At 34.6% G+C, this 15,463-nt stretch overlaps 1 protein-coding gene across 1 annotated transcript; it reads left to right on the top strand.

Annotated features, from left to right (window-relative positions):
- The first annotated feature begins 7,279 nt into the window (after positions 1-7,279).
- On the top strand, positions 7,280-12,170 carry LOC137725578 (probable protein phosphatase 2C 60). Its single transcript, XM_068464308.1, has 5 exons — positions 7,280-7,625; positions 8,118-8,565; positions 9,125-9,492; positions 10,267-10,503; positions 11,557-12,170. The coding sequence occupies exons 2-5, from the start codon at positions 8,247-8,249 to the stop codon at positions 11,824-11,826; spliced, it is 1,194 nt and encodes a 397-aa protein (XP_068320409.1). The 5' UTR covers positions 7,280-7,625; positions 8,118-8,246; the 3' UTR covers positions 11,827-12,170.
- The last annotated feature ends 3,293 nt before the right edge of the window (positions 12,171-15,463 follow it).

Raw genomic sequence — 15,463 nt, 5'->3', positions numbered from 1 at the left:
AAGGAAGAATAATGCAAAAACAATAAATTATTTTTAACCAAGTGGAAATTATCGAAATATATATATGGATGGTCCACTTCATTAATGGTTGAGAACCTAGGCTTCTCTTAGGTTCATTGTTTCCATTTGAGACATGACAATCTATAGAGTTGAATCGAAGATGGAAGAACATATCCAAATTCCTCAGATCTGGTGGTTGGGATACTGGATAAGGCCACAGCAGACTTCATGGCTGATAGGTCATTATATTTTTGCTGTCATTGAATGGGTTTTCTTTCTTTGATTGATGAAAAACCTTAACAACCATCTTATTCTTTGCAACTTGTAATTAGTAATGTTTTTAGGATTGACAGGTCAGATTTGACATGATGACACGCATTAACAAACATTTTATACTACAAACTTATTACTCGGGAGCATTTCGTTTCATTATTCATAAAAAAAGAAAAATCAATTTTGAGATAACTAAAAGCGATTTTAGTAATTTTCATACACTACCTTTAATCCTTTAAGATTATAGAAACACTTTCCACTACCTTGTTATAAGTACATTCACCACCAAAGATATCTTTGGTAGTGAATATTGTTTTTAGCAAAAACGCTTATGAAGAATAGTGATTCATAGGTAAGCATTTTGGTTTATCAAATTTTATGATTTAACCATCAACTTGGATGTTTGAATTTACAAATTTATGGCAAAAAAAAAAAAAAAAAAAAACACAGATGTATTGGATAAATAGTAATACTGTACTTTCGTTTCAAAGAGGTATGGATGTCTAGGGTAGGACCATGTTTGAAGTAAGTCCCAAATAATTTGCAATCAGTTCTTCGTGTCTATTGTGAAGGGTTGCGATACACAGAGAGAGAGAGAGAGAGAGAGAGAGAGAGAGGAGGGTAGGACGTCCTATTCTTTATTCACATGGCACCCTTGAAGCTTCCAGAATGTCAAGTTTAATTTGTCCCCATGTTGTACGGTCTATCTGTAGCGCCCATGCATCAATCCTCATCTGTCTTCCTCTTGAGTTTCTGTACAGATTTCAACTGGTAAATTACAAGGCCCTGGATCTTCGGGATTGAATCTGATTGAACCAGATTTTATGAGAGGGGAATCATTTCAGTGGTTCTTAATCATAGAGGTTGGACTCCTGTCCCTGCCCATTTCTGGCACATTGAATTTAAGTGTTAGGTAAAGGGACACATCTCTCTTTGCTTTTTATCTAACTTTATCTGTTTAATTACGGTTTAATTCCATGCAGATGCGTGCCTCCTATCACAAAAATATTATAAAAAAATTGCAGAGATTTGAATGAATAATTGTACAAATACACATTCAGGGGAAGGCTTGTTCCCGGGAACAATCAACTGGTATTTGCATTGAGACGAAGATTACAAATTAGGCAGTGATTGATTCTAGTCAATGATGGAAGGCCATTATTTCCTTTTATAATTTAGCAATATTATAATCTCAAATGAATTAGAGAAAGAATATTCAAACTACGGTGCAAAAAGATAAACACATTATTACAACTAATTTAGTTACACACGAGTCTACATGTATTATATGTACATAAGTTCATCCTTCCCCCTTCAAACTAAAACATGAAATCGTATATGTACATAAGTTCATGGATACCTTGGGTGTTGACCCTTTGAACTTTGGTGAATATCCATAGATACCTTGGGTGTTGTCATTTTGAAGATTAGAGCTGGCTTCATACATGTCCTCCAACTGTTTGATAAAATGTCTGAAATAAGAGTGAATAAAATCGTAATCTCAGTAAATAACAAAGCATCATCATTATTGGACAAACATATTAATGGGATGCAATGATATCAAACATTGTTAGTGTGTTTCTTTGTTAAACATTCATATGGGAGCAACCTTCAAACATGTTAGTTACCCTCACAAATGAGACATTAACAGGTGTGCAATATGTCTTTCCAAATGACTTTAGGCCTACCAATACTCGATGAAATGGCGATATGCATGCTATTATTTATAGTAAAAAAATTTTGCACGCTATGCGCTATTCTTACTAACCTCCTTAATTATTTCATGAAATGACTTCGGTGAATATCCATAGATACCTTGGGTGCTGTCCTTTTGAAGATTGGAGTTGGCTTCATACATGTCCTCCAATTGTCTGATAAAATGTCTGAAATAAGAGTGAATGAAATCGTGATCTCAGTAAATAACAAAGCATCATCATTATTGGACAAACATATTAATGGGATGCAATGATATCAAACGTTGTTAGTGTGTTCAAGCTAAGCGTGTTTCTTTGTTAAGCATTCTTATGGGAGCAACCTTGAAACATGTTAGTTACCCTCACAAATGAGGCATTAACAAGTGTGCAATATGTCTTACCAAATGACTTCAAGCCTATCAATCCTTGATGAAATGACGATATGCATGCTATTATTTATAGTAAAAAAATTTTGCACGCTGCACGCTATTCTTACTAACCTCTCGAATTATTTCATGGATCCGCCACTAGCTATATAATAAGAGAAAGTCTTTTGTTTTTTGTGTCTTTAGCACAAGCAGATCTATACATAGGACAGTAAATTTTGTGTTTCTAACCTTTCTTATTTAGCACCGCAGTAACCATTGAATTACCATCTACTCCTGCGTCCATATTCGTAAAACCCGTTACTGTGACAGAAATGTGGTGAACTTTTAACCATAGAATCTAAACTTGATGTACAAGCAATATGCCATAGATACATCTTCTTGTATCTACAATAACTATCACGTGATCAAGTTACGAGATTATATATCTTCTTGTAGGACAGATTATCCCCAAGAGAAAGGCAAAGCAAAGTCATGTACAATTTGAAACAAACATAATTAAGGAGCCCCCACAATGACTGTTGTACATTATGATTGGTGCATGAACGTGCCACATCTGTGGTCTTTTTTAGTGCACAACTCCTACGGATATGGTTATTTATATGCCAAACTTATCAAATAGTTGCTATATACGATAGTGGAATGAATAGTTTTAATGATAGTTAGGTCTTGTAGTTGTAGCAAATCGTTTTTTAGCAGCCTATAGAGGCTGCTGCTGCTGCAATTGCATAAACTAGTGCCTCATGTATATCCCCTTGTGCCTAAGTAATGGTTGGTCCTCATAAAAACCCTTAATACATAAAGGCAGATTGGAAAAGAAGCGTACCTCATTTGGTAGAAAGAAACAAGATATTATTAATTAGCGGAGAAGAAAGCAATTCAAACTTCATAAAAGTGGCCAATTGATTAATTGGTTGTTAAGTTCGAATAGAAGGTGTTTTCGTCACTAGCTAATTTCAATCCTCTTATTCTTAGTTGAAACGTTTTATTGTCAGACTGTTTAACAACACAATTAAGATGTCTATGTTTAAGTTTGAATATTGATCAAATTGACTGCTGCCTAAATATTGACTAGAAGTGTGATTCAAATTCACAGTATGACAAATGACAACAAAAGTTTGACAAGAGAATAGTACTCACCTTTTCAAACCAGTTCTCACTTTCTCGCTACCATTAATATTTTACCACTATTGCTTTTTTCCCTTATATCTTCTTCATGGGTAATAATAAAATAGTTTCATTTCCTAATCTTTCATACTCACAAAGAAGAAGACTAGCTAGGTCAGTCGATCGAGCAGTTTTTTCAATTCTCTTACAATACAGTAATTTAGAATATATATCGTCTTGTAAAAATACGCACGGAGACAAACAAATGCATGAATTAATGAGATTATGTGAAGAGATGGAACAACACTGAGTAGAATGGGACCAGTCATGTGAAATAAATAGATACAATACAAGTTATATACAAGAAAAATAATTCTGGTGACTAACTTTATGCAATGGAGGATCAGCCAAAATGACCTTTAAAAAATGGACCCAGTAGTTCTGGAAACCAAACATTATTTAGTTCGTGGATCATGCCATCTTATCCATTTACCTGAAAATGACAAACCCCTAGTTTATTATCTAGTGCTATGTGCGTACGTTAGCAATCACTCAACTCTCCTTTTCCATCTTTCTCCATAAACATTTCTTCATTCTAATGAAAATGGACTTGTATCATTTGTTGTCTATTTCGTTACTTGATGGAAGGATGGTTAATGTTTTTTTATCAGACTTATTTTCGTTAAGCACATGCTCATGTTGTAATTCGATGAATATGGATGCATTCATTCATATAAGAATAAAATAAATCCCTAACTCAAACTCATAATCTTACTTACGGCATCAAACAAACTTTAATACGAGAACTTTTCACATCAAGAGCTTCATTAAGAATTTCAAAAGGAAACCACAAGGAAAAATACAAAGATCTAAATGTCCTACGAGGGAAGAGTAATTATATACGTGTGTGCGAAAAGGGAGGAGAAAAACTATATGTACCTGAAAGGTCACGATAGCAGCAAACGAAGAGGGTTGTCTAATGTTGAAAACTTCAACCCTAAAATAGCTTCTATGTGAAGTAAGTGGTAGGGCAATGTGTATGGGGTCCCAGAAAAGATGGCCAATTGTCCATGAACACCAAAGTTGAAGTGGGTTTTACCTCAGCAGGAATCCAAGACTCAGAAGAGGACACTGTCCAATATGTGTAGGACAGTGCCCTAAAAATTAGGCTTTGAAATAACCACGTCCACACAAATGTTACATAAAGCTAGCTTCGATTTCACAGGACAGCAAATAATTCACCAATAACTTACAACTGCACTTACCTCCATGGACGAAAGAGAAAGTAACAAGTACCCATCTCAATTAAAAAAAAGAAAAGAAACGCTATTAAGGGTTTCTACCACGTATCACATACAAACACTTTCTGACCGTTACTGCTAATCAAATGAACGTATATAATACGTGTTCATATAGCCTGATTTTCTCTGCATTTAAACCGTGGTAAGCATGATACACAAGAATTTATGCATTATTACAAGGATGACGGCAAGGTGGACAAAAATGGGTAAAAGGTTTGTGCAATGTGCATCATCAGTGGGGAAGTGTCTGTGAGAGAATGATATGACCCAAAAGTTGCATGGAAAAATAAGTTTTTTTAGCTAAAATTATTTCTGAAATTGACATAACTCTTTACTTTAATCATTGACATTGAAGCCTACCAAAATAAGAAGATATGTCAATTTTAGAACTAATTTTAATAAAAAGCCTAAGAAAATACTTCTGATATTCAATACCTGCTACATATGTAATAATTGTAAGTATCGGCACCGTGTTGGTTGGCCTCCCACATACCTCTGTAGTAACGCACGTAGAGGACATGGGCTTGTTACGGGTTGGACTTGAACGAAACTCAGGTGATGGCGTGAGTAACCAGAAATAACAGACTATGTTACTCCGTTCAGCAGTAACCTAGAAACGCAATATCTTGTTACGAAACAATCACTTTGTGCTACAAGGCATTTTTTATTTTTTATTTTCCCTTTCTCGATAAAAAGAAAAGAAAATGAAAAGTGAAGGTGAGTATGAACAACAAAAAATTGTTTTATTTTGAATTCATCGATTGGACAATCTTCCTTAAAAATGCACAAAGTTTTTAATTTGTTTATTTTACCTCCACATATTTTTAAGATTTTAAATTTTTTAATTGTACTGAAATCAAGACTTAAGTATTGCCGGTGCTACATCGAGTTAGAAGTGGTGAAGAATTTTCAAAATTCATTGTCAAGTACATAATATAGACACGTTTAGTTTTATGATATATTTAGATTTCTGTTACATTTTGTTTCTTCGTATATTTAAAATATAATCATATACGTTTATTTTCAAATGTATCATAAGTTTTAAATACATTTCTCATATAACTATATGTAAAAAATTTAACAAATTAATGAAGTTTTCTTATGAAACTGTTAGTGACTTTTTCTTACGTACAAGGAGATTAATTAAATATAATAATAGAAATAAAAAGTTCTCTCTTTTTTAGTCATAATGAGAAATTAGTTAAATTAAAAAATTTAATTGAAAAAACACGAATTTAAAATTCTTAGATTGTAGGAAATTAGTTGTTAGCTAGCTTAAGTTGATATATAATTATCTATTATTACGAGATGATAGGGTCCACTAACACATGTATTCTCATCTCTATTAGAAGTTGGTACTAATGAATAGTAAAATAACAATTTTGTATATTAAATAAATAGAAAAATGATGAGTTGGAATTGATCAAAGCCTCTGAATCAAATTTTGTTGAGGAATTGATGTTTAGGGCTGGTTTGGTATTGCTGTGCTTTGAAAAAAAGTTTATTCTGCTGTGCTGTGAAATAAAACAGCAAAGTGTTTGGAAAACTTTTTTGTAAAAGTGCAGTATTATAGTATTTGGTAAACTTTTATGTAAAATAGATGTGAAAAAAAAGCCGATTTTTCAAAACTGGATTTTGCAGCTTCTTGTTTTTGACTTTTTTTTCACCCAAAACTGTGAAAAAAACTGAAGCTGAATGTTTACCAAACACAAAAACAGCTCCTAGCTTTTTTTTATACCAGTTTTTCTCATAATCACCTCAATACCAAACCAGACCTTATCCAAACAAGTTGAAAAGAGGAGATTCTAATTACTCCAAAGAAATATCAACAACAAAAATATGGAGAATGGTATCTACATCGTAAATCAAGAATAATGCTATTTGTTTATTATTTAATTATTTTTTTTTGTTCATTATTTATTTTTTGTTCATTATATTTATTTAAAATAATTAATTTTGAATCGACATTCAAACAAGAATATTGTTTTTTTTAACCAAATTGTATTAACAAAGACTTGAAATGCATCGTTTCGCCTGGAAAAAACAGTTGATTTCCATAGTTTTTATTTTTTTATTTTTTTTATGTTGGAGTTGACTGCGTGTATTTTTACTCATCACTATTTAGTGTAGTGTATGCTTATTATCCTATTTATTACTATTAGATGAGTTTGAATTTCAAGATTTGTATAGTAGATAAGCATAAATCTCATAATTCAAACTTAAATAATAATAATAAATAGAATAATGAGCATACATTACACCATAATAAAGAGTGACATGCAAAAAAGCACTCAGAGTTGAATTCCTTAGCCGGGTGACTCATAACTCGTGAGACACACATGTCACATGAAACCTTCCCACCTCTTCCACGTGTCATGACATAAGCTGGAGTTCATGGAATGCCCCTAATACTGTCTCACACATTATCATTGTCAAAAGTATTAACTTCATTGACTCTCTTCCTCTCTCTTTCTCACCCTCTGTAGCATATAGTGGTGTGGAGCCCATAGCTGGGCCTTTGCTTTGCTGGCTTCAAGCTCTCCAATCTCCATTGTTGGTCTTTTATGGGGCTTGGATGCTGAAGAAAAAGAGAAAGTTTTCATTTTTTCAGTTTTGCCCACTATTTTCCTCCCCAGAGACCTTTTTTAATGCTCCCATTCACTTTCTCCGCTTGTTCAACAATCTCATCGTCTTCCACAAGCACTTATTGGAATACATGAACCAAAAGTTTGCTCCTTGTTTTTGACTTCATGGATCCACAGATCTAATGGTTCCCTACCCACGTGACCTTCTAGATCTTCCTCCAATTCAGCTGTTGCAAAAAGCTGGTTCCAACAAGCAGAAGCAATCAAATTAGGAATTGGGTAAGTCTCCTTTTGCCTTCTAGGTCCTGGTATTTGAGAAAGAAAAGTTCTTTTTATATTCAGATTATTTGGGTGCTTTTGGAATTTGTGAAAACTCAAGATTCATATTTAGCAATGTGAAGGGGAGACCTTCTGGATTATCAAATGGCTGACCAAGCTCTTTGTTAACGAATAAAAAAGGGACTTTTATTTTCAAACCTCCCATTAAGTTTCTGTTGATTTTTTTCTCAATACCAGCAGCTTTTGTGGTCATGGTATTTTGTTATAAATGGAAACTCAGATGGGTTTTTGGGAATATTGGGTTTGAACTCGTCATTCCTTCTGTTTGGGTTCAATACCCAACTGAAATTCAGTGTAAGGGTGGGCTGCTTTATGTTGTTTTCTTGATCTGTTGGGTCCTGATTGTCCTGCTCCGATTGAATGAAAGAAAAACAGTTTCAATTGTGCACTTATTGACTACTTGTATTTTTTTGCTGTGGATGTGTTTTGCAGTGAATAGTTGAGCTGAGAAATAGAGGGCAATACTGATACTGTTTAGGATTGGAATTTTGGGGGCAGAGGGTTTAATTTAAGTTGTTCTTACATGTGGAGATTTTGGAGGTTGTTTGGATGAAATGAGGGATGTTATCAGAGTTGATGAACTTCTTGAGGTCCTGTTTTCGGCCGAGGTCGAATCGATACGTTCATACTGGTGCAGATTCCGGGGGTCGCCAAGACGGGCTCCTGTGGTACAAAGACATAGGCCAGCACATAAATGGTGATTTCTCAATGGCTGTAGTTCAGGCCAACAATTTACTTGAGGATCAGAGTCAGCTCGAGTCGGGTGGTTTGAGCACACATGAATCTGGCGCCTATGGTACTTTTGTTGGTGTTTATGACGGCCATGGGGGGCCAGAGACGTCACGCTATATCAATGATCACCTCTTTCAACATCTCAAGAGTAAGTGACTCTAGCCTTTCGAATGGGATTCTGAACATTTTGAGTCCCTTCAGCAAGCCTTGTAGGCTTTGTGGCTTTTGAATTGAAATTTTGTTTGGCCCTTGTATTGGTGAGGAATTTGAAGGGAAGAGATTTAGAATAGAGGGCATCATTTAGCTATGTGGTGCATTAGTTGGGATTTCAAACCTTGCTGAGTTGAAAAGAAGATAACATTGTGAACGCATGTTTGATTATGTTTTTAGTGTTCAAAATGATAACTCGCTCTTACATAAGTTTAGTATTTGTTGCAAAGGCATGTTCAAAATGACGATCTGAATCGAGAACCCTGAGAATGCATGCTTGATTATTTTTTTTAATGTTAACAAAAGATGAGTCGCCCTTAATTAAGTTTAGTGTGTGCCGTAAAGGCAGGTTAAAGTCAATGATTTTGCATTGTTCTTAGCAGCAGCTAATGGTGTAGTGTACAGAAAGTAAACTTTACACTCCATTAAGTGCATTTGGTCTTAGATTTGTATATAAACTTCCTGTTGTAAATTTAGAGTTTCTTTGTAATATGCAGGATTTTGTTTGGAGCAGCAGTCCATGTCTGTGGAGGTAATACGAAAAGCATTTCAAGCAACAGAAGAGGGTTTTCTTTCCGTAGTTACTAGGGAGTGGCCTATGAAACCACAGATTGCAGCAGTAGGATCGTGCTGCCTTGTTGGTGTTATTTGTAATGGAACTCTTTATATTGCTAACTGTGGTGATTCCCGTGCTGTTTTGGGAAGAATAATGAAGGCAACAGGGGAGGTGCTCTCTATTCAGTTGTCACAAGAGCACAATGCCTCTATAGAATCTGTGAGACAGGAGCTGCAATCCTTGCACCCTGAAGATCCACATATCGTAGTTTTGAAGCATAATGTATGGCGTGTGAAAGGCTTAATACAGGTACTCTTTTACAGTATCAGGAAATGGTTATTGATATTAGCTCCTTGGAGTTAGACCTCGTTAAATAACTTCTCTACTTTCTTTGCACCGAACCCAAGTGGCTGTAAATACTTGTGTTCTGTCATAATATAATAGTACAATAGTGCATGCTGGAAGGGTCCCTATAGCTTTAGTTTAACTATACTTCTCCATCCCTATCCCCCAAAGAAGTTTATTGGCCTTTATGTTTTTCAGATGACTGTATCTGTGTTGCGTTGGCTATTTTACTAGTTATATGGGATTAAAAGTGGATCAAGTTTTCTTCTCATGCTCTTTCCAAGTTTGTCTTGCTTTCTTGTAATTGCTAAGCAAGAATGTGGGAATTCTCAAACTAGATGTTGTACTTAACAAAGCTACAAAATAATCAGGAACTTTTACTGATCTAGATTGCTTCTGGCTATGTGTGAAAGAATAATGAAGTTCAAACATTCATGTCTAAGGAAAATATTGTGTGGTTGGTATGGTTTCACATCTTCAGACCAGTGATTTGGGTTCAGATCTAAATACCAGTGATATCTCTGGTAGATCATTACTCAAATCTTGATAAATATCATTCCACGGAGGAACAAGATGTGTGATCACCATTAGGTGGCAGCTTATCATATATGAAGACAAACTCTGTGGACAACATTTGGTTATTTTTAGTTTGCAATGTTACACAATAGATGGTTTGACTTGATCTGGTTGATCATTTCTATGATGTGACTCTGATTTTGGTCATTTTGCATCTTGCAGATTTCTAGATCTATTGGTGATGTGTATTTAAAAAAGGCTGAGTTTAACAGGGAGCCTTTGTTTTCCAAGTTTCGTCTTCGGGACCCTATCAAAAGACCAATTTTGAGCGCTGATCCAGCAATTTCAGCGATCCAATTGCAGCCACATGATCAATTTATTATATTTGCATCTGATGGGCTCTGGGAACACCTCACCAATCAGGAAGCAGTGGACATAGTTCAAAAACATCCACGAAATGTAAGATTTATTGTTCAATAGTATACTAGTACTCTAACGATAAAGGGATTATATTTGTTAAAAAAGATCGACTATGCTTGTACCTGAAGGTAGAATCAGGGAGCAGTTGTCATTTTAAACTTATTGCTAGTGTAAGAATCGTATCTCCATATTTTGTTAGAGATAATACTGGGAAAGAAATCAATTTTCTACCACACTAACCTATGTCGGTCTCCCAGACTTAGAACATTGATTCACAGAAAGTAAAGTTGGATTTTTTTTAAGATCATAAGATTGCCCTATAAGTTCGGGTCTAGGATGGCTGTTGCTTAGTTGTGCCTTTAGCCTCCACGTAAAAAGAGAAAATGATTGCCTTATAAGTCCCGGTCAGCATGAACTGAAGACTTTCTGCAAGTTATCAAAATTCTATCGTGTTTTGGTACGTTGAATTGAATGAAAGCTGGTATGTTATTGGATGTGTATGCATTCCAAAATCTGCAACACATCGGTTGCTGGTAGGATCCATATGTAAGAGTGGAGCCTGCTCTATGAATAGAGCCACCTCAGCTGACTATATGGAGAAATGATGTCACCTTGTGAGATACTTGAAATGATCCTTCAATGAAGTCATTGTTTAGATCCTGTTGAAAGCCCATGGTTTTGTAGGACATATTCAAATTGCTATTAGATATCATGCAGTAGGCAGTGCATATTGATACAGTAGAGCATTCAACTGGGTTTCTATAAACCAAATTTTCGGACTTTTATAATTAGGCCAAGTAAATTTATCTGTATTGGTTCTTGTACTCTTAGACAGGAATATCACTCCATTATGTGCACAGTCGTCAGAATCAACATTTTCCGGTGTGCCTCCTGTCTTTGATGAATAACTGACCTATAAGTTTTAGCTGTATTTTAACATCGGGTTTGTGGGGGAGAAAGAACCACTGTTCTTATATTTTAACTTCAGATTTATTTGCCCTTCTTATTACTTCTTGCTCACAAGTCAGTCTTCTATGGAAACTCTTTCCTTTACAGAAGAGAATTTAACTTTTGTTTCCCAACCTCATGCAGGGAAGTGCAAAAAGGCTGATAAAAACCGCCCTGCAAGAAGCAGCAAAAAAGAGAGAGATGAGGTATTCGGACTTGAAGAAGATTGACCGTGGGGTTCGCCGCCATTTCCACGATGACATAACTGTGATCGTCGTGTTTCTTGACTCAAACCTTGTGAGCAAGGCTAGTTCTGTCAAGGGCCCGAACCTATCGGTGAGAGGAGGTGGAATCAACCTGCCTCCAAACACTCTGGCTCCATATGCCACGACAACGGAAGCTGGCAGTACCTGAGTAAACGGTATCTCTCATGTGTGTTTTATCTGTTGTACCATTATCTTGTGTTAATACTAGGTAGCTTCCGAACGAAGACAATTTACGAGGAGGAGCCGGCCTTCAATTCTTTAATGTACACTGTAACTTTTGACTGGGAATCTAATACTTGCATTTAGCTTCTGTGTCAACAACGGGCAAGAACTGGAGAAGACAAGGTGACAGTTCACAGCTATATTTCCTTCACAATGTTCTTATCCTTTCCTTTTTTTTCTTCTTTTTTTTTTATTTTCTAAGTTTCCGTCGGAATTTCAGATCTGTAAATTTGTACGACATGATGAATTAAGTATTTTTACTTTCATTTAGTTGTTTGCTTGCTCTTTTTATTTGTTAAGTCTGCGTATCATAATATAAGTGAAGAAATTATAAACCTTTCAATAGAGTACGAAAAACTTTCTACCAACCCAGGAAGCTGAATATGAAACTTTCTACAAACCCAGGAAGCTGAATATGAGGTAAAGACTAAGCAAGATAATTTTTACAATACAAATGGTTAAAGCTTAAAAAAGGTTGATAGAATAAAGAGAAGTGAAGATTGCACCGCAATAAGAGAGACGGAGAGGAAAATGAGGCCAACTCAGAATAGAAAAGAGTTTGACTCGAGAACACTGTTGAATTTTAAGGGTTTAGATTGATATACAACAATATCTATGAAGACAGAAAAAATAAAAAAACAAGATGGGCCAAAGATCATTTTGATCCCTCAAAGGTTCTGCCCATGCATAGTGTACCGTATCGTGTTTCTTGGTGGACTAAAAATCTCTCCATGAACATATGGTTTTGAAAGATGATGAAAGCATCTGTGCCTACTATGTACCTGTGAATTGTTGTTTTCTTCATAAAACTGTGATAAAACCATAATCTGCAATACAATCTCTGTGAGGTTCTGGTTGTATATGTGGCTGCCATGGCCTGGCATATACAAATACAAATATACAGCTATCATGCAATAATACATGTAATCCAAATCAAATTCTAACAAGGTCCTACAAGAATTTTCAAATTAAATATTGGAAAAAAGAGAAGTAGGGAATTACGAGGGGGGAGAGAGAGAGAGTGTGTGTGTGTTTTTACTGTCTCACTTGTCACTTGCCTGACACCATCGGGCATATTCCCACCAACTCAGATACGAAGCAACACTTAATTAGTTTAACCTAATTACCAACTAATTATTTTAATTTTGTACTGTAATCTAAGTTATCTAAACCCTAGACAGAGGCACAACAACCAATGCCACTGTTCCTAATACCCTTTTGGATTGCGATTTGGATGCTCTCCTGAGCTCAGCATGCTAAGCCTACTGAGCAAATAACATGGGCTGTTGGATCAAAATCTAACGGTTATAATTATTATAATTTTTAAAAGAGTTTATATTTATAGTCGTTGGATCAAAATTCAATGGTCCATATAATTTACTTAGTAGACTCAGGATGTTGAGCTCAGGAGGGGATCCAAATCCTTTGGATTGATCTCTCAATCCATCTCTGAAATTGTGTGAGTCAGATTTCAAACATTTCATTGACATAAAAAAGAAATACGAAAATACTATTTCTTGAATTTATATCTTATCATGTTACGGACATACTATTTTTTGAAGAATAATATTACGAAGTCAAGTTTTTAAATTAAATTTGTAATTCAAATAATGTGTTACCAATAAAAAATAAACACGTTAATTAACATTTAAGTGATAATCTAATAATCAATAATTATATCATTTTGTTTATAAATTTGACTCTATATCATTACCTATTTCTTAAATATGGCTTATCGTAATGAGCTTGTTGCTTGGCCAATCATGTTATGAACATACTATTTTTTGAATTTATATCTTATTAGTTTCAATTTGGTCATCAAAATAAATTATTGGACTCAATAGTCCTATAAGTCAATTCGGTTCAGAGCTCTGCATTTGAACCATAGTTTCAGTTTTGTTCTCAAACTAAATAATTAGATTTGTTAATTCTTTGGAAATCCTAAAATAAAGAAGAATATTGTTAACATTTAACATAACTAAACCGGAAATGCCAAAATAAGCTACGTATCAATCTCCATTTATTAAGAGAATGTCTTAAGTTCGACTATTGGATAGAATATGTATATATTTATAGTAAATTTAATAGCTAATTATCTAATTTGATGTACACAAGAGGGTCAATAAAAAAAAACAAAAAGAAAGAAAAAAAAGAAGGTCAATCGTCAATCTAATGATTATGTTCCGAGTAAGTATGAATTTTGAAGAGTCATGTAAGCTAGTACTTCAAACAAACATGTAAATATGGGTAATTGCGAATTATTATCATGTTTTACAGTTTCGTTTTATAGTTTATGAAGTATGAACATTTACAAATGTCACTTCATGTGGTACATTTGGAGCAATCAAATGGTGCAGAAGAACATTTGAAGCGAGATCAGTCCAAATGTGCCACTAAATACGCGAGTGTATATCACATCATTTTGACGTGCTCATTATTCAATGTATTAGTGTATTGTAAGATGACTAACCAATTTATTCAAAACTCAATCATTCACTCGTAATAAAATATGCGTGGAGAGAGTTTTCAACTTTTCAACTCTCCAACTATTACCATTCTAATGATTAACCCATTTATCTAAAACTCAACCATTCACTTGTGAAAAAATATTAGCGGGAGAGAGTTTTTAACTCTTACCATTCTGTTTTTAACTCTTACCATTCATTCTTTTTAACTTATTTTTTTGTTTCAATAAAGCATAAGAAGTTGTTTCTAAGGTGACCTGCAAAGTTCATGTGGAATTCAGATCAGATGTGGCAGGGTGTACTCATTGCACAAATTAATGGTACCACCTGATGGACCAAACAGGAACTTCCTTTTCTTTTATGTCACAACACTTTCAAATCCTTGCAAAATCCAAGTGCAATAGATTTTACCTCCAAGGGGTATATTTGTCTTTAACAGAAAGACAGTGATGGTTGAGATTTTCACCACCTAAAATCCCCATGCATTGCTTAATTCAGTTTTCATTCGTGCCAATTAAAACTCTAATTCAACTGCCTCTTAAGTTTGATCCTTGCACAAGTAAATACCAAGATTTTAAAAGATTTTAGGTGTTAGTCATACAGCGGGTTAGGGCCTAATCTAGATTTAAGTAAATTTGTTATATTTCGTGTAAATAAGTGTCTGTTTATACTTAAAATATATATAAACTACAAAATAAAATGACATATATATTATGAAATATTGGAATATAATGAAAATATTGAGAACAAACATATAATGTGTGTTCATTTTAGTATTCAACAAGTTTCTTACAATTTATTAAAAAAACAATGCAAAATGAAATTTATCTATTTTCTGTTTATGTAAGCTGTAACCTAGTCGGGTGCCTAGGCGAGTCTGGGTGGGCTAGGTGCGCGCCTTAGCAGGTCTAGGCGCTCTTATTTAATTTTCAAACATATACGCATTAATCGGGACGGTGGCCAGCTGCTTAAGCGGCACTAGGTGGGAATTTTTAGAACAGTTACTAAATATTACACGAGAGATTGAATCCTAATCACAAGTGTAAGAGTAAATATTAGACACTCTTAACCGAGTGAAAATAATAACCCTTCCTCCTT

This window comes from Pyrus communis, chromosome 2 (genome assembly GCF_963583255.1).
Source record: "Pyrus communis chromosome 2, drPyrComm1.1, whole genome shotgun sequence".
NCBI classification, from domain to species: domain Eukaryota; kingdom Viridiplantae; phylum Streptophyta; class Magnoliopsida; order Rosales; family Rosaceae; genus Pyrus; species Pyrus communis.
The sequence above is the reverse complement of the archived record's forward strand: the minus strand, read 5'-3'. Positions and strand labels throughout refer to the sequence as shown.